The following is a 20,529-nucleotide window of genomic DNA, read 5'->3' on the forward strand; positions in this document are numbered from 1 at the left end:
AACCCAGTTTCCAGCATTTGGCCCATAGCTCTGGAGGCCCTGGCAACACAGTGAATATTGACGTAGCTGCATTGCTGCCTGTAAACCCTGGCAGCAGGATGGTGGCATCTTCTGTGGCCCCTTCCACCTTGGACTTCCTGCTGGCCCAGTGCCCCTTGTGCCTGAGCCTCTCCTCCCACAGGTCCCTCCCCTGGAAGTTGCATTAGGACACCTGGACACCTCCTCTCCTTTCTGCCCCTCTCCCCCTCCTCAGAGGAGGCACCTCCAGCAGAGACCACAATCCCCATTCCCAGGGTAAGGGAAGGCTGTCTGATACCTGGAAGGGTCAACATGGTCTGAATCCTCCGGGGGCCTTGCAGACACCAATGAGCCTGAAATGAGGTCTGCAAATGCTACGAATGAAGCCCCGAACAGAGATGAGGCTGTCAAGTACCAATAAGCAACCAGCTGCAAACTATCTCCAAAGCTCCTGACTCCTCACAATGGCAATGTTGCTGACCCTTTTCATCCTGCCCTTGGATGAGGGTTTGTGAAAATGTTCTCTGGCTGCCTGCCCGTTTTGCCTGTGCGACGAGCAGAAAATCACACAGGCAAGGAAAACTCACCGTCAGTTGGACTGTTAAGGCCATTAAGTGGCCTGTTAATTAATGGCGGGCACTGCTCGACACCCGCGCACACCCACCGAGCGAAATATCGCGTGAGTGCTCACCCAACGCCATCGCGCACTATTTTACTCCCGTTCGGGTCAGGCACGCACCCGCCTGTGGGATGAAAAATTCAGCCCTAGAATGAGCAGACACAGGGATGTGAAAGAATTCCACAGGTTTGAATTGGGTACTTGATGATTGGTCCAATTCTCACACTCTGGGCAGGTGCAGGATTTTGAAGTGGAACCACTGGAGATAATATTAAACTAACTCCCCGAGAAGTGAATGGAACAGGCAGCCAACTATATTAAAGCACATTACTTACAATAATTTCAGTGCAACAGATACCAATTCCATTCGGCAATGAAAGTCTCTGCCTTGTCTACACAGGTAGCAGAAGGCACTTTCTTACTAAGTATGAGCCCAGCTGAGCAAATTCCTCAGGACTGTGGAGTGATTCTGCCCTCATTTAAAGACCAGGACCACGACTGTAATCGGGTTAGGGCCATCCTGAGTGCATCCTGACAGAGTTCACAAAATCATGGAACCACAGAATGATGCAACACAGAAGGAGTTCGTTCAACCCATCAAGCCTGTTCTGGTGCTTTGGAAGAGCTATCCAATTAATCCCACCCTACCTGCTCTTAAATCAAGGTCCAGAAATTATTTTCCCTTCAATTATTTCTCCAATTCCCCTTTGAAATTCGACTGCATTTCAGGTGTTAAGTGACATTATTTGGAATAGGCAGCCACATAAACACACACACCCAAGTGTGGATACCATTTGTACTGAAGGCAGGATTTCAAGATAACTGATTCCTACTGCATCAAAAGTCAACCAATTTCAGCTAAGAGAAGAGCTTTTGGTTGGTTAAATATGGAAGGACAACAGGCAGTGACAATAACAACTACAACTCGCATTGGGTGAAGATCTGACTTGATATCAAATTTGATTCAACCAAACAACTCGATCCAAAACCAGCAATGGTCCTTTAACCATAATCACCAGCCCCCAAGCAGACCACCAAACATTAGGACTTACATGGCGCGCACAATACTCATAATCTCAGCCATGGGTCAGTAGGCAGCAGTCTCTTGTCTTTGAGTCAGAAGATTATAGTTCAAGTCCCACTCCAAATACCAGCTGACACTCCCAGAGCAGTACTGAGGGAGTGCTGTATTTCATCAAAATTGAAATGCATGCATTTGAAGACAGTGGCAAAAAGGATATAAAATTGGCAAAGGGACAGAAAACAGAAAGTAAGTTGTTTTTCAAACTAGAGGGAGGTATATTAGGTTGTCCTGCCAGGGGTCGGTATTGGGACTGCTGCACTTCTCGATATATATTACTGACCTGGACCTAGATATACAGGGCATAACTTCAAAGTTTGCGGATGCTCCTAAACTCAGAAATGTAGTAAATAGTGAACACAGTAAAAGGACAGGGGAGTGGGACAGCTGAGTTGTTCTCTGAGAGATGCACTTACACAGCAATGACCTGCTCACTGCTGCTCAGTTTGAGTTCCACCAGGGCCACTTGGCCTCATACCAGCCTTGATCCAAACATGGACAAAAGAGCTGAACTCCAAAGGCGAGGTGAGAGTGACTGATAACAAGGAAATATTTGACCGAGTGTGACACTAAGGAGCCCTGGCAAAATTTAAGTCAATGAGAACCAGGGGAAAACTCTTCACTGGTTGGAGTCATACGTAAAATGGTTGTGGTTGTTGGAGGCTAATCATCTTAGTCCCGGGCCATCACCGCCGGAGTTCCTCAGGGTAGTGTCCTCAGCCCAACCATCTTCAGCTGCTTCATCAATAGCGTTCTTCCATCATAAGGTCAAAACTGGGGATGTTCGCTGATGATTGTACAACGTTCAGGAGCATTCACAACTCCTCAGATACTGAAGCAGATCATGTCCAAATGCAGCAAGAACTGGACAACATTCAGGCTTGAGCTGGTAAGTAGCTTAACATTTGGAGCACACAAGTGTCAAGCAATGGCTGAATTCCCGAGATGAGATGAAAGTGACTGCCCTTGACAACAAGGCAAGATATTTGACCGAGTGTGGCATCAAGGAGCCCTAACAAAACTAAATTAAATGGGAATCGGGGGGAATCTTTACTGGTTGGAGTCATACCTAGCATAAAGAAAAATGGTTATGGTTAGGACAATATTCAGGCTTTAGCTAACAAGTGGCAAGTAACATTCTTACCACACAAGTGCCAGGGAATGACCATCTCCAACAAGAGTGAATCTAACCATTGTCCCTTGATGTTCAATGGCATTACCATCACTGAATCCCACACTATCAACATCCTGGGGGTTACTATTGACCAGAAACTGAACTGGACTAGCCGTATAAATACTGTGACTACAAGAGCAAGTCAGAAGCCTGGAATTCTGCAGTGAGTAACTCACCTCCTAACTCCCAAAGCCTGTCCACCATCTACAAGGCTCAAGTCAGGAGTGTGATGGAATACTCCCCACTTGCCTGGATGAGTGCAGGCCCAACAACACTCAAGAAGCTTGACACCATCCAGGAGAAAGCAGTTGCTTCATTGGCACTCCATCCACCACCTTAAACATTCACTCCCTCCACCACCGACGCACAATAGCAGCAGTGTGTACCATCTACAAGATGCACTGCAACAACTCACCAAGGCTCCTTCGACAGCACCTTCCAAACCCACGACCACTACCACCTAGATGGACAAGGGCAGCAGACACATGGAAACACCACCATCAACAAGTTTCCCTCCAAGCCACACACCATCCTGACTTGGAAATATATTGCCGTTCCATCACTGTTGCTGGGTCAAAATCCTGGAATTTCCTTCCTAACAGCGCTGTGGGTGTACCTACACCACATGGACCGCAGCATTTCAAGAAGGCAACTCACCACCACCTTCTCAAGGGCAATTAGGGATGGGTAATAAATGCTGGCCTTGACCATGATGCCCACATCCAATGAAAGAATAAAAAAGAACGATTGGCAGCAAGCTCCTTCCTGCCAGTCATGGCAATGCTGCTGTGCTTCAAGGAGAGCTTCAGAATGTCTTTAAAGTGTTTTCTTTGTCTTCCCCTGGAATATTGGCAATTTGAGAGGTGAGAAATAAGACCTAACCGGCAGACAGGGGCGATGATTTTCAGCCATCGAGACACTGTGTCCAGTCCAGTGAAGAGTTCAGCTTTGAGGAGGAGAATTACAGACTTCAGGAGGATATCAGCAGACTGGTAAAATGGGCAGACACATGGCAGGTGCAAGGCAATACTATGGAGAAGTGAAGATATGTATTTTGGTAGGAAGAATGAAGAGAGGCAATCTGAATAAAATGAATAATTTTCAAGTGAGCGGATGAACAGAGAGACTTGGTGTCAGCGGACAAATCTACGAAGATGGCAGTACAAAGTGATAAGACCATCAAAAATACCATGCAGGATTCTTCGCTTTATATTGTACTAAGATAAGGCAGTGATGCTAAACCTTTATAAAACACTGGAGTAGACATGTCCAATTCTGGGCAGCACACTCCAGGAATGATGTGAAGGAGAGGGTGGAGAGGGGGTTTATTGGAATCGTGCCGGGAATGATGGGCTTCAGTTGATGTGGAGAGACTGGAGAAGCTGAGAGCAGAGAAGATGAAAGTAAGGTACACGGTCTCCTCTACATTGGAGAGACCAAGCGCAGACTGGGTGACCGCTTTGCGGAACACCTTCAGTCTGACCGCAAGCATGACCAATACCTCCCTGTCGTTTGCCATTTCAACACCCCACCCTGCTCTCATGCCCACATATCCGTCCTTGGCCTGCTGCATTGTTCCAGTGAAGCTCAACGCAAAAAGGAGGAACAGCACCTCATCTTCCGACTAGGCACTTTACAGCCTTCCAGACTGAACCTTGAGTTCAACAATTTCAGATCATGAACTCTCTCCTCCATCCCCACCCCCTTTCCAATCCCCCTTTTACCAATAATTTATATTTTTTTAAAAATATATTTTTCTTTTCCCACCTATTTTTAAATTTATTTCAATCTATTGTTTTACCTCCACCTTTTAGCCCATTTCGATCCCTTCCCCCCACCCCACCCCAACTAGGGCCATCTGCCACTAGCTTGTCCTGCTTGCTACCCTTAATGTCCCCATTAGCACATTCCTTAGATAATATCACCACCTTCAACACCCCTTTGTCCTTTTCTCTGTGACATCTTTGGCAATCTCTTCTTTGCCTCCACCTATCACTGGCCCCCTGTCCAGCTCTACCTGTCCCACCCCCCTCTACCAGCTTATATTTCACCTCATTTCTCTATTTCCTTAGTTCTGATGAAGAGTCATACGGACTTGAAATGTTAACTATGTTCCTCTCCGCAGATGCTGTCAGACCTGTTGAGTTTTTCCAGCTATTTCTGTTTTTGTGTCAGGTAAAAGTAAGATTTGATAGGGGGTTTTAAAATCATGAATGTCTTGAATAGAATAAGCAAGGAGAAACTGTTTCCACTGGCAGAAGGGTTGATAACCAGAGGACGCAGATTTAATCTAATTGTCAAAAGAACCAGAAGCGACATGAGGAAACATTTTTTTACACAGTGAGTTGTTATGATCTGGCCTGAAGAGGCAGTTTGCCAGATTTAATTGTTACTTTCAAAAGGGAACTGGAAAAGTACTTGAAAAAATAAAAAAAAATTTGCAGGGTCTGGGGAAAAGAGTAGGAGTGTGGAATGAATTTAAAAATCCTTTCAAAGAGCTGGCACAGGAATGACGGACTGAATGGACTCCTTCCATGTTGTATCATTCTCAGATTCTATCTCGTTGCCATTTACGGGAGCTTGCTTAGCTCCCATTGGCTTCTGTGTTTCCCAACAGTACAGCAGTGATTATACTTCAGAAGTGCCAACATTGGCTCTAGAGCACTTTGGGAGCTCCTGAAGTCGTGAAAGATGGCACTCCTCAGTACTGCAGTGGAAGAGTCAGCCCAAATTATGCGCTCAGGCCTCTGAAGTGAGATTTGAAGCCACGACCTTCTGACAGAGAGGTGGGCGTTCGAGCCACTGAGCTGCGTTGGTCGTAAATTCTTCAAATCATTATTTTAACGAGATTTAAAGAGAACAATTGTCATTTGCTTCCTGTACCACAGGCCCTGCTGATTTTGTAAACCGGCTGCTGACATGTGGCCCTGCAGTTGATGTGCAAATTAACTGCTGCATCAGCCAATGGGCAGGGTCAGCTCTGCAGTTCCACGTCCAAGTCCCCATTCACCGCGAGTGAGCCCAGACTCCACAGGGCAGAGAACAGGCCAAGCTTTCCCATTTAGTGGAAATTGATCTCTTTTTTCCTCCTCCCAAAACGTAGCCCCTTTTCCACATTAACCTTCATCTGACATTGTCTGATATTCATCTGTCATTGGACCCCTGGCCCAAACTATTAACCTCTCTAGGTCTTCCTGAAATGAAGTTTCATGCTCTTTATTTTACCAGCCTTCAGACCTATAACATAGATTTTGTAGATTGACAAGATCCGTAGTTCTAAGTGTTGTCACAGTTTTTGTATCGGCTGTTGGGACAGTCAGTCTCACACAGCTAAATCCCACAAACAGCGCTGAAATAGCAGCTCACTTATCTCTCTTTTGGCTGGTGCTGGTTTCAATCAGAGAGGATGCCATAAGAACTCAACTTCCAACGTTTTCTTTCACATCCAACTTGCCTTCTGTGTCATCTGAACGACAATGCTCCTCCGTCATTGGAGCACTCCCCAAAATGTCAGCCTTGGGTTCTGTAGTCAAGTCTCTGGAGTGATGTTGGAACCCAGAATCATTCTGACCAAAGATGGGAGTACTGATGACTGAGCCAGGACTAACACTGAGCCAAGCTTCCCTCTGAGATGCCAGCAATCATATTTTGCTTTTAATTTTATGAGCATACTGAAAACAGCAAATAACATGTGTCCAGCTTATCTGGTGCTTGTTCAGAGTCAAAGGGCTGATATGTTTTAAAAACCCATTTATCCCCCACTCCTGCCTGCTCAACAGACATTGGGACTGGATTTTTGGGCGAGTACATTTCAAGCAGAGCTGAAAGCAGCCTGAAACATCTCTACTGGATCTGTGATTTAAAGTTAAGATTCTCATCCCTGTTTTCAAATCCCTTCATGACGTCCCCCCTCCCCGCGTTGGTCATCTTCTCCAACCTTGCAACCCTCCAAGATCTCTGTGTCGCCCAATTCTGGCCTCTTGAGTATCCCTGATTTTAATCGCTCCACCTTTGGCGGCTGTGCCTTCAGCTGCTGGGGTCCTAACCTCTGGAATTCCCTCCCTAAATCTCTCTGCGTCTCTACCTCTCTCTGTTCTTTTGCTAACTCCTCCTGATATCTCTTTCTTTGGCTCGGTATCCAATTACAACTGTGAAGTGCACTGGGGATGTTTTATTACCGTGAAGGAGCTATATAAATGCAAGTTGTTGCTGTGTGGTAGAAGTGGATATTTTATGTCACAATATTGTATATGTATTGCAGCTGCTTGTTCTGTGTATCTTTGTGGCCAATAGACCAAATGGGTTGATTCAAGATCCTCAGAATTAAGCTTTGCTTAGAATCTACAGCACAGAAACACACAATTTGACCCAACTGCTTCATGCTGGTGTTTATGCTCCAAACAAGCCTCTTCCCACCTCACTTCGCATCACACTATCAGCAAATTAGGAAAGCTAATAGAATGTTGTTGCTTATTGCGAGGGGAATTGAATATAAAAGTAGCAAATTTATGCTTCAGATATATAAAGTATTGGAGAGACGACACCTGGAGTACTGAGCACAATATTGGTCTCCTCATTTGAGGAAGGATGTAAATGCATTGGAAGCAGTTCAGAGAATGTTGATGAGACTAATACCTGGAATGGGTGGGTTGTCTTATGAGGAAAGATTGGACAGGTTAGGCATGTGTATCTGCTGGAGTTTAGAAGAGTAAGAGGCGACCTGACTGAAACAGATAAGACCCTGAGGGGTCTTGATAGGGGTGGATGTGGAAAGGGTGTTTGCATGTCCCTCGATTCCTTTCTCCAACATGTGTTTACCCAGAACAAAAACAAAAATACCTGGAAAAACTCAGCAGGTCTGGCAGCATCTGCGGAGAGGAGCACAGTTAACGTTTCGAGTCCGAATGACCCTTCAACAACAGTTCTGTTGAAGGGTCATTCGGACTCGAAACGTTAACTGTGTTCCTCTCCGCAGATGCTGCCAGACCTGCTGAGTTTTTCCAGGTATTTTTGTTTTTGTTTTGGATTTCCAGCTTCCACAGTTTTTTGCTTTTATCTTTGTGTTTACCCAGCTTCCCCTTCCATGAAGTGTTTTGAAACACTGGGGAGACATGTGAGGAAGTGCTCGAGCAATGCGAGACTTGGTCTCTTTGTCAAAGATGCACAGTTGTGGAATGTTCGCCAAGAAGCAGATCACTTTCATCGCCACATCGTTTGACAGTCAAATTTAATTCAATTCATTGCTCTGCCTCTTGGCTAGTTGAACCCAACCAATTCTTTCTCAAATCTTTTTCACATCGATTAAGAATCTTTCGTCAGATAACAAGGTTGTTGGAATTACAATAAACCTGCTTTGATAGTAACTTTCACTTCAAATACTTCACACACTGAATTACTCAAAAAATGCATTGATTATTTACACAAATATTCTGTAGCTGCACCAACATCAATAAAATAAAAGACAGTTACTCTCTTTCTGGCAATATTGCTTGCGGAAGAAAGAACTTTCATTTCTATCACACCCTTCACAACATCAGGACATCTTAAAGCACTTTGCAACCAATGAAATATTTCTCAAGTGTGATCACTGTTGTAATGCAGGCAACGCAGCAGCCAATTTGTGCACAGCAAGCTCCCACAAAGAACAACGGGATCTTTAATAGTCATCTGAACTATTGGATCAGGCAGTCCGGTCCTCCGTTCAACATTTCCTGACAATCATAGCATCTCCAACAGTACAACACTCCCCCAGTGCTGCACTAGATTATCAGCCTAGATCATACACTCAGGACCTGGGGTGGAGCTCAAGCCGACAATTTCTGATTCAGAGGCAAGAGAACTATGAAATGGGACAGGTTGATATTTGCAATAGCTGTCGGTGTCCTGATGCCATCTGGATAGATATCATTTGGAGGAAGAGAGTTACGTAGTTGAAATTTAAAAGATTTGAGTTTACGGAAATCCAAATATATTAAATACTTCGATCATCTGTGTGTGTGTGTGTGTGTGTGTGTGTCTGTTCGTGTGTGTGTATGTGTCTGTCTGTTTGTGTCTGTGTGTGTGTGTGTATGTCTGTTCGTATCTATGAGTGTTTGTGTGTCTGTGCGTGTGTGTGACTGTTCATATGTGTGTACATGAGTGTGACTGTGTCTGTGAGTGTGTCTAAGCTTGTATTTCTGTCTGTATGTATGTGTGTGTCTGTCTGTGCGATAAAACCTATCAATAATTTTGAGCAAGGACAGGTTCGGGAAGAGTATGTGTCGCTATGGCTGCAACCGGCACGAAACTCTGCTGTAGACCTATTAGAAGCAATCTTAACCGAACCGTCTGGGTAGGGAACTGACTGGGTCATGTCAGAAGCCAGGTTTTCACCCCACCCAATATTGTCCCTTCCACTGATGTGAGTGAAATTACACAGAAACCATCTTCTCTGCCGTGCGCGAGTGTTGGCCCAGAAATCTGGCGCTGGGTTGGCACTGCCGGTGTTGCAGGCACTAATCTAATCACAATCTATTTTCTCAAATTATTCTTATATAAAGTTCGCAGAAGTTCCCCACAGCGTTCAATTCGCCAGGGGCAGGATTTTCAGTTCGGTGGGTGGGTGCGATCAGCAGGCCCAGGGAACAGACTTGACGATCGCGATTGGCCCTTGACCGCCATTTCACACTGGCTGGCCAATTAACGGCCAATTAACGGGCAGCCAGCGTGAAAGGCAAGCTGAAATGCTCAGCGCTGCCAGGGTGGGGGGCCGGAGAAGAACGGGCGCTGATCTAAGTGCAGGCGCGGGCGACCGGGGGATGAAAGAGAAAATAATGTCCGCGGGTCAGTCACCTCAAAGTACATGGAGAGACGTCGGGATGTTTGCCCAACGTTTACAGGTGCTGCTTTACGCTCGAGTGGGTCGGGCACGCGCCTGCACACCGAGATAAAAATCCTGCCCCAGGATACAGTCGTCCACTCAGCAGATTGAGTGAGAGGGCGTGGAACCATCGGCGAGTGTCGCCATTAGGCCTTTCGAAAATCACTGCTTTAAAAGCCACACACCCATGTCCACTGCTCTTCGTCGCAAAACTGGGACATTAGCTTAAAAATATGAGAAACTGGTCGCTCCAAGTCTCAGAGCAAATGACGTTATAAGCATTGCAGTTTGGAATAGCTCCTTTAAGGCGCAGGCCCCACTTAAGAAGCATAAGAGCATAAGAAATAGGAACAGGAGTAGACCATTCAGCCCCTCGAGCCTGCTCTGCCATTCAATATGATCATGGCTGATCTTCTTGTGTTTGGATTTCCACATTCCCATCTAACCCTAATAACCTTTGACTCTCTTGCCTAACAAGAATCTATCTACCTCTACCTTAAAAATATTCACTGACCCTGTCTCCACCACCTTCTGAGGCACAGAGTTCCAAAATCGCACAACCCTCAGAGAAAAAATTTCTCCTCATCTCTGTCCTAAAAGGGTGACCCCTAATTTTAAAACAGTTCTTCAAAGACTTGAGCCCATGAGTTCAGACAGAACTCGCAGTGCAATACTGAGGGAGTGCTGCACTGTTGGAGGGTCAGTACTGAGGGAGCGCTGCACTGTCGGAGGGTCAGTACTGAAGGAGTGCTACATTGTCAGAGGATCAGTACTGAGGAAGTGCTACACTGTCAGAGGATCAGCACTGAGGGAGTGTTGTACTGTCGGAGGGTCAGTATTGAGGGAGCGCTGCACTGTTGGAGGGTCAGCACTGAGGGAGTGGTGCACTGTCGGAGGGTCAATACTGAGGGAGCGCTGCACTGTCGAAGGGTCAACACTGAGTGAGTGCTACACTGTTGGAGGGTCAGCCCTGAGGAAACACTGCACTGTCGGAGGGTCAGTATTGAGGGAGTGCTGCACTGTCGGAGGGTCAGTACTGAGGGAGCACTGCACTGTTGGAGGGTCAGTACTGAGGGAGCACTGCACTGTCGAAGGGTCAGTATTGAGGGAATGCTACACTGTCGGAGGATCAGTACTGAGGGAGTGGTGCACTGTCGGAGGGTCAGTATTGAGGAAGCGCTGCACTGTTGGAGGGTCAGCATTGAGGGAGTGGTGCACTGTCGGAGGGTCAATGCTGAGGGAGCACTGCACAGTCGGAGGGCCAACACTGAGTGAGTGCTACACTGTTGGAGGGTCAGCCCTGAAGAAGCACTGCACTGTCGGAGGGTCAGTATTGAGGGAGCGCTGCACTGTCGGAGGGTTAGCACTGAGTGAGTGCTACACTGTTGGAGGGGCCTTTTTATCAGAGGAGACATGAAACCGAGAACCCGTCTGCCCTTTCAAGTGGAAGTAAAAGATCGCACGGAATTATTTTCAGACAAAGCAGAAGAGTTTTCCTAGTCTATTTAATACATATTCCTCAAGCAAAATCCCTAAAAGGAGATTATCATTGCTGTTTGTTGCACCCGGACCTGCCTGTGTGCAAATTAGGAGCCGTGTTTCCCTCGAGTACAACTTCAAAAAAGTGCTCAAGTGACTGTGAAGCACTTTGGGATGTGACAGTTGCTGTAGAAATGCAAGTTGTCTCTTCCTTTAATACTGGAGCTCAGCATGGCTGCTATTGAATCATGTAAATATGCCTCATTTAAATAAACTGATCCAACAAGAATTTCATACAAATCTTTCATAGTTTCAACCTCCAGGTGCTAAAGGAGGAAGTTCGACAAAATAACTCTTGGGAACTGCCTCAAAATGCCTGTCTGCCCACCCCCCCCAGTGCCTCAAATCGCCTCCACCAAAAAATACAAGAGAGTGTTTTTTAAAAAGCACCTTTTACCTTTCCAAATTTCTGCTGCAGCTGAACATGAAACACTCCCTGCTTTATGGCCTCTTCCATTTTGTCAGGTTCATCCTCCTGTGCCAGATTGCAATCACCTCTCAGATGTCAGCGAGCCCGGGCTCAGGAACTGTGGTTTTCACTCTGCTTGCAAACGTCAGCTGCCTGTCTCACCCCGGAGGCGGTCGCTATACACAACCACCCATCGCTCCCAGCTCGAACCTAAAGCCTAGCCTGAAACGCCCTGGGATGGAGCGCACTCTCAAACACAGTGATACCCAGAGAGAGCGGTGAGAATGGGAAACTCACTACCACAGCCAGTGGTTGAGGTGAATAGCAGATACATTTAATACATCTCGCATTACCACAAAACCTTTAGTTATTTAATCTCTCCTGTCCTCCGACCTATCGCGGACCCTTTCCTTCCCTCCCCATCATCCATATCTGGGCCTTTCAGGAGACCTTTCTAATCCCTCTTACTCTCGCATGCTCATCTCATTTCCTTTGGAAAGCATCTCAGCTATTTGTCTCAACCATACTCTGCGACGTGAAACGTGCTATAACAATGCCTGGGGTGCAGGAGTCGGTGATGGTTGGTCTACAAAGCCTATTTTCAGGGTCAGAAAGTTAGGTTACCTGTTTGCAAAACAAGCTTGGAAGACTCTGGGAGGAGGAAGCTGCATTTGAATAGCTGCATTTATCACATTCACACACTGGGGAGCATCAGTATAAGTGCTTTGGGTGTTAGTGATGGCCCTTTTATCCTCTGTAGCCAAGTACAACCAGTATGGACCAGAGGTAGCCACACTCAAATCCAACTGAACACTGCAATGGGGTGTTTCTCTGGATCCCTCCAGTCACCAAAGTAACATTCGTGCCACACAAGTGCCAGGTAATGACCATCTCCAACAAGAGAGAACCCAACTATCGCCCCTTGACATTCAATGGCATTACCACTGCTGAATCACCTACTATCAACATCCTGGGCATTACCATTGACCAGAAACTGAACTGGACTAGCCAGATACTACGGCTGCAAGAGCAGGTCAGAGGCTAGGAATCCTGTGCTGAGTAACTCACCTCCTGACTCCCTGAAGAGGGTACCCCCTCCAATCCTTCAACTACCACATAGGCCAGTTGAAGAGAAGTTACAATCCCCAATCACACAGCGACCACAGAGACTCAGGCTTCCTTTAACCGGTTTTATTCAAGCATGTGCAAGGGAGCCGCAATCATTCCTAAGAATAAAGACCCAGCTTCCAGATTGATTACATTTCATTACTTTTGTAGTTTTTCTTATTACAATACATTTGAGTACATTTGAATACATCCAATCGGTAACCAACACACAGGTACCATGTTAACACTATCCTATTGAGTACATAAACATATGATTTTGCTACCCAATTATTCTGAAGGGTGTATACATAATTATATTATCCAATCAAAATTAAAACACATACACAAAGACCTTGGTTCTCACAGCTCCAGATTGCTTGTGTTTCATCTCTTTGTCTATTGTATGTCCTCCCATGTCTAAGCTAAAAGCATTTGCCCACTCCCTATCTGAGAGAGGAGTACACTTAATCTAACTTTATGCCATGTTTTATCTCCAGTCCAGCTCTCAAGGCCTCACAGCACCATTGCACCACTTGAATTGTCCTCTCTGTGACTGGACATTAGCTCATCTCTTGAAACTGTGTAAATCACATAAAAATTCAAAGCCTCTTTGTATGCAATGTCCATCTGCTTACCCTCAGTTGTCAATAGGTTTAGCATCAATGGCTGCCTGGGGATTTTAAGTATGTTCAGCAAATTCTTACTGTGTTCTCCTTTTTTAATATATATATTTAATTTCCCCATAACACTCTCCAAAGCCTGTCCACCATCTACAAGGCACAACTCAGGAGTGTGATGGAATATTCCCCACTTGGCTGGATGAATGCAGCTCCCACAACACTCAAAAAAGTCAACATCATCCAGGACAAAGCAGCCGCTTTATGGGCACCACATCCACAAATATTCACTCTCTCCACCATCAACGCACAGTATCAGCAGTGTATACCACCTACAAGATGCAGCAACTTATCAAGGCTCTTTCGACAGCACATTCCAAACCCATGACTGCTCCCATCTGGACAAGGGCAGCAGACACATGGGAACACGACCACCTGGAAGTTCCCCTCCAAGTCACTCATCACCTTGACTTGGAAATATATCGGCCGTTCCTTCGCTGTCACTGGGTCAAAATCCTGGAACTCCCTCCCTAACAGCACTGTGGGTGTACCTACACCACATGGACTGCAGTGGTTCAAGAAGCAGCTCACCACCACCTTCTCAAGGGCAATTAGGGCGATAAAGGGTGGCCCAGCCAACGATGCACACATCCCATGAATGGATAAAAAATACATATATATATACTGCCCATGCTGTCATACATCACACCCCCCACCCCACACTATCCACACACAACAAAGCTACAACACTTTGCCAAGTCCAGCAAACATCTTCCCATCTGCTGGTGTCTCAAAAACGTGCCTCCACCGCTTGAAGACACACAGGCTCTTTTGGACCTCTCACTTAACCAATGCAACTTCAACCCAGATAAAGCTTTGAAAGCTGAAGGTAGTTCACAAGAGGTCCCAAACAAACAGCTCGTGAAAGATCCAGTGCAGAACCTTGGCTTCCACCTCCAACAAAGCTCAAGAGCAACCTTAAACCTCATCCACACAAACCATGGCAGACCTGGAGTCTTGCTGAGCAAATGGGAAATGCAAAGCTCTCCAGTTTGTGACCGTGATCACACAGAACAGGTGATGGAACATGTAACAATCAATGGCCAGCTCACAACCCAGAAGGAAAGATCAGTAGAACTTGGGAAATGACTGGTACTGGCCCGAACTGGTCTTGTATACCTTAAAATGTAACTCCAGTTCAGACCAGTACCAGTTATTTCCAGGCTTTCCTGTTTCTTCCTTCTGGGGAATACAAAGGATGTAGCACAGCTATACGCTCTGCTTCCCTTCACCTAATCAAATGGCTTCTATAACTGAATATAAAACAATAGTTGGTGTTCTATATCTACATCAGCCAGAAGAAAGAGAGAATCTTCTCATATCACACAAACACCTATACGTCCACTGAGACTATGGAAGCAAAGGGAGCAGCCATTTTGCAAAGAGCAAGGTCCTCATACAGGAAATGAGATAAATGGCCAGATAATCTTTTTTTCAGTGATGTTGGTTGAGGGATGAGTGTTGGCCTGGGGTCCACGGGGGAGATCACCCTTGCTCCAAGCCCAGCCAATACACATGTTCCAGGATGGAAAATCTCTATACCGCCTCTCCCAGTAACCATTACTTTCACCAAGAGTGATGGCCATGTCCTGAATCTGCTGGCATCAAGAGATGCCATCATGTCTGTCAGCTCGATGTTAGTTTTCAGGAGGGTGGTATTCATTGCCAACAGAACATCCTTTGGCAAATTGATCTTGAGCTGTTGCCAAATTCGTGTTTTTCTGTTCAAAATGGTGACACTCACTATCCAAAATCTCCACTTACACCAGTGCACACAGGGTTGCCGCTCTTTATGTTTAAATAGGCACACAAGAATGCCAGTCAGCCATTCAGCCCATCCATACTGTTCGGCCACAGCATTTAAATCCGTGGTTGGTCAGTAGCTCAGCTCCATCTACCCACCTTTCTCTGAAGGTCACCTCATTCTCAGGAGTTGGCATGGAAGTGCTGAAGCTCAATGAAAGCACCACACAATTCTTATCTCAACATCCCCGGTTCTTTTTCTCTCAGGTTTTGCTCGCAGCTGAGTCTTGAGGATCAATCTTCAATTTCTGGAAACTTCAGGGCAAACCCAGAGGGCTGGCCACTCTACATCGACCACCTGACCACTTCAGCAGAGTGTCGCCAACAGAAGGCACCGGTCTCCTCACACCGGGTAGAATATACTTAACTCTCTGGGGCAGCAATGGAGGTTCACTGGATTGAATCCTGAGATGAGAGATTGAATAGAATGGGCCTAGCGCCTCCGGAGTTTGGAAGGTTGAGGGACGATCGCATTGAGATGTTTAAAATTGTTACAGTGTTTGATAGTGGGGGGAACTGAGAGGCTGTTTCCCCACCACCCCTCCTCCCCCCAGCTGGAGAGCTGGAGAGTCTCAAAGACAAGGTCACAATCTCAGAATAAGGAGTCAGCCATTTTGGACTGAGATGTGGGGAAATTTCTTCATCCACTCGAGCGAGCTGTGGATGCTGAGTCAATGAGTTTGTGAAAGACTGGGATCGATAGGCCTTTGGACACTAAGGGAATCACAGATATGGGGATCGGGCAGGGCGGTGGAGTTGTGGTAGAATATCAGCCATGACCTTAGTCCATAGCATCCAGGGCTACGTGCCACATGCTGGAATATGGGATTAGAATAGATAGGTGCTTGATGGCCAGCATGGACACGATGGGCCGAAGGGCCTGGTTCTGTGCTGTATAACTCTATGACTCTATGACCTTAGTAAACAGTGGAGCCAAATGGCTGATTCCTGCTCCTAGTTATTATATTCTTCTGTATCAGATGGGAGCCCCACAAAATGCCTGGAGCACGATCAGTACAGAGGTTTGTTTATTTATGAAACTGGAGTCTGTGGGGGAGAAAATTTTATTTCTTTGTTCATCTTTATTCAGCAACTGAGCAAACTAATGTTTAATTATCAGCCCATAAAGGGATTTATTTTTAACTCCTCGTGAGCAACACCACGGGAGATCTGCTGCAGCACGTCTTAGGACAAAAAGATTGGAATTTCAATCGAAATTACCTTTCAGAAGCATGCATTTTCTCTTGACCTTCCAAGGTACCCAGAAGGACAGAACAAGACTCGTAACCGTTCCTAATGGCAGCCCCAAGTAAACCTGCAGCCCACATTGGCTCCGCGATTCACCACTTTACTACTTGCATTACACTGCCACCCAGAGGGCAGGTTCTGTAATTACACATTGGTATTTCGCCCGAAAAGGGATTGTTATTTCTCGAGCACCTTTCACGACCTGTGCGGAGCACTTTGCAGCCACGCAAGCCCTTGTTTCAAGTGTTGTTGCTGTTGGGAAACATGGCAGACAGTTCGCATGGCAAGGTCCCACAAACAGCAATGTGTTGGTGGCCAGCTCATCCTCTTTGGTGATGTAGGCTGAGGAGTACGCTCGGGAAAATGCCCACGCTTCTCCTTAAAATGGGGGTCATGAAATCCTTTACATCCACCTTTGAGGGCCAACTGGGGCCTCAGCTTAACTTCTTATCTGAAAATCGTGGAACTATGTCGCCGTTGCTTCACTGTCGCTGGGTCAAAATCCCTCCCTCCCTAACAGCACTGTGGGTGTACCTACACCACACCGACTGCAGCAGTTCAAGAAGGCAGCTCACCACCACCTTCTCAAGGGCAACTAGGGATGGCCAATAAATGCTGGCCCAGCCAGCAAAGCCCACATCCCAGTGAATGAATAATGAAAAGGAGATAGTAGCTCTTACAGTGCAGTCCTCCCTTAGTGTTGGATTGGAAATGTTAGCATATATTTTACATTCTAGAGTGGGGTTGATCCCACAATTAACTTACTCAGAGTCAAGGCAGTTATCCATTCAGCCAAGGCACCTGACATCTTCATACAATTTTAACCCAAGTGCTACAACTTTCCAACGGCGTTGCTAAAATTCCGATGTAAATAAAATCCTCTTCTCAGGCAGTCCCTCGAAATCGAGGGCCACTTGCTTTTACTCCGGTTCAATGGGTCCTGAGATGGCTGCTAAGCCCAATGCTCAATCTGCACGCTCTGCCCTCTTGTGGGGCAGGCGGTGCCCAAAGAGTTGGGTAGGTAGATTGTTCGGAGGCTCATGCGCTTTCCCCAATGCCTCGACTTTGCCTCAGCTCGTACCCGATGAAGTCCCTCGACGTGCTCGGTCCTTCCTGGATGAGCCCTCTCCCTTTCAGTTGGTCACAAGCCAGGGTCTCCCCTGAGTCGCTGGATATCTTTGACCTCTTCAGGGATTCTTTAAGGAGATCCCCAAAACGTTCCTATTGCCCTGCTGGGTGTGTCCTGCCATGACCGAGGTCTGAGTAGAGCAAAACAAAAACAGAATTACCTGGAAAAACTCAGCAGGTCTGGCAGCATCGGCGGAGAAGAAAAGAGTGCCTGTTTCGAGTCCTCATGACCCTTCAACAGAACTTGAGTGAATCCAAGAAAGGGGTGAAATATAAGCTGGTTTAAGGTGTGTGTGTGTGTGTGTGTGTGAGTGTGTGGGGGGGGATGCGGTTTGAGTGGGGGGGGGAGATGTGGAGGGGGTTGGTGTGGTTGTAGGGACAAACAAGCAGTGATAGAAGCAGATCATCAAAAGATGTCACAGACAACAGAACAAAAGAACACATAGGTGTTAAAGTTGGTGATATTATCTGAACGAATGTGCTAATTAAGAATGGATGGTAGGGCACTCAAGGTATAGCTCTAGTGGGGGTGGGGGGGAGCATAAAAGATTTAAAAATATTTAAAAATAATGGAAATAGGTGGGAAAAGAAAAATCTATATAATTTATTGGGAAAAACAAAAGGAAGGGGGAAGAAACAGAAAGGGGGTGGGGATGGATGAGGGAGCTCAAGACCTAAAGTTGTTGAATTCAATATTCAGTCCGGAAGGCTGTAAAGTGCCTAGTTGGAAGATGAGATGTTGTTCCTCCAGTTTATGTTGGGCTTCACTGGAACAATGCAGCAAGCCAAGGACAGACATGTAGGTAAGAGAGCAGGGTGGAGTGTTAAAATGGCAAGTGACAGGGAGGTTTGGGTCATTCTTGCGGACAGACCGCAGGTGTTCTGCAAAGCGGTCGCCCAGTTTACGTTTGGTCTCTCCAATGTAGAGGAGACCACATTGGGAGCAACGAATGCAGTAGACTAAGTTGGGGGAAATGCAAGTGAAATGCTGCTTCACTTGAAAGGAGTGTTTGAGCCCTTGGACGGTGAGGACAGAGGAAGTGAAGGGGCAGGTGTTACATCTTTTGCATGGGCATGGGGTGGTGCCATAGGAGGGGGTTGAGGAGTAAGGGGTGATGGAGGAGTGGACCAGGGTGTCCCGGAGGGAACGATCCCTACGGAATGCCGATAGGGGGGGTGAAGGGAAGATGTGTTTGGTGGTGGCATCATGCTGGAGTTGGCGGAAAAGGCGGAGGATGATCCTTTGAATGCGGAGGCTGGTGGGGTGATAAGTGAGGACAAGGGGGACCCTATCATGTTTCTGGGAGGGAGGAGAAGGCGTGAGGGCGGATGTGCGGGAGATGGGCCGGCCACGGTTGAGGGCCCTGTCAACGACCGTGGGTGGAAAACCTCAGTTAAGGAAGAAGGAGGACATGTCAGAGGAACTGTTTTTGAAGGTAGCATCATCGGAATAGATGCGACGGAGGCGAAGGAACTGAAAGAATGGGATGGAGTCCTTACAGGAAGCGGGGTGTGAGGAGCCGTGGTCGAGGTAGCTGTGGGAGTCGGTAGGTTTGTAATGGATATTGGTGGGCAGTCTATCACCAGAGATTGAGACAGAGAGGTCAAGGAAGGGAAGGGAAGTGTCAGAGATGAACCACGTGAAAATGATGGAGGGGTGGAGATTGGAAGCAAAATTAATAAATTTTTCCAAGTCCCGACGAGAGCATGAAGCAGCACCGAAGTAATCATCGATGTACCGGCGAAAGAGTTGTGGAAGGGGGCCGGAGTAGGACTGGAACAAGGAATGTTCCACACACCCCATAAAGAGATAGCCATAGCTGGGGCCCTTGCAGGTACCCATAGCCACACCTTTTATTTGGAGGAAGTGGGAGGAGTTGAAGGAGAAATTGTTCAGTGTGAGAACAAGTTCAGCCAGACGGAGGAGAGTAGTGGTGGATGGGGATTGTTCGGGCCTCTGTTCGAGGAAGAAGCTAAGGGCCCTCAGATCATCCTGGTGGGGGATGGAGGTGTAGAGGGATTGGACGTCCATGGTGAAGAGGAAGCAGTTGGGGCCAGGGAACTGGAAATTGTTGATGTGACGTAAGGTGTCAGAGGAATCACGGATGTAGGTGGGAAAGGACTGGACAAGGGGAGAGAGAAGAGAGTCAAGATAACGAGAAATGAGTTCTGTGGGGCAGGAGCAAGCTGAGACGATCGGTCTACCATGACAGTTCTGTTTGTGGATTTTGGGTAGGAGGTAGAAGCGGGCCGTCTGATGTTGGACGACTATCAGGTTGGAAGCTGTGGGAGGAAGATCCCCAGAGGAGATGAGGTCAGTGACAGTCCTGAAACAATGGCTTGATGTTCAGTGGTGGGGTCATGATCCAGGGAGAGGTAGGAGGAAGTGTCTGCGAGTTGACGCTCAGCCTCCGCGAGGTAGAGGTCAGTGCGCCAGACAACAACAGCACCACCCTTGTCAGCAGGTTTGATGACAATGTCAGGGTTGGACCTGAGAGAATGGAGTGCAGTAAGTTCAGAGAGAGAGAGATTAGAATGGGTGAGAGGAGCAGAGAAATTGAGACAACTAATGTCGCGCCGACAGTTCTCAATGAAAAGATCAAAAGAAGGTAAGAATCCAGAGGGAGGGGTCCAGGTGGAGGGAGAATATTGGAGGTGGGTGAAAGGATCCATTGAACTGGGAGAGGACTCCTGCCCAAAGAAGTGAGCCCGGAGACGAAGACGGCGGAAGAAGAGTTCAGCATCATGCCGAGCCCGAAATTCATTGAGGTGAGGGCGTAAGGGTATGAAACTAAGTCCTTTGCTGAGCACTGAACGTTCAGCATCGGAGAGGGAAAGGTCAGGGGGTATAGTGAATACACGGCTGG

The 20,529-nt window shown here is 46.9% G+C and overlaps 1 protein-coding gene and 1 long non-coding RNA gene across 2 annotated transcripts in view; one reads left to right on the top strand and one right to left on the bottom strand.

The window, feature by feature from the left end:
- Nucleotides 1-11,855, bottom strand: part of LOC121289955 (docking protein 2-like) — a 51,380-nt gene extending 39,525 nt beyond the window's left edge. The window contains exon 1 of the mRNA XM_041209968.1: nt 11,688-11,855. Coding sequence (XP_041065902.1) covers nt 11,688-11,747 — 60 coding nt within the window. The 5' untranslated portion in view covers nt 11,748-11,855. The remainder of the gene's footprint in view (nt 1-11,687) is intronic.
- The window catches only part of LOC121289956, a 56,928-nt gene that overhangs the window by 35,358 nt on the left and 1,041 nt on the right, over nt 1-20,529 (top strand). The gene's annotated exons all lie outside the window — the stretch shown is intronic.

Source organism: Carcharodon carcharias, chromosome 17 (genome assembly GCF_017639515.1).
Source record: "Carcharodon carcharias isolate sCarCar2 chromosome 17, sCarCar2.pri, whole genome shotgun sequence".
Taxonomy (NCBI): domain Eukaryota; kingdom Metazoa; phylum Chordata; class Chondrichthyes; order Lamniformes; family Lamnidae; genus Carcharodon; species Carcharodon carcharias.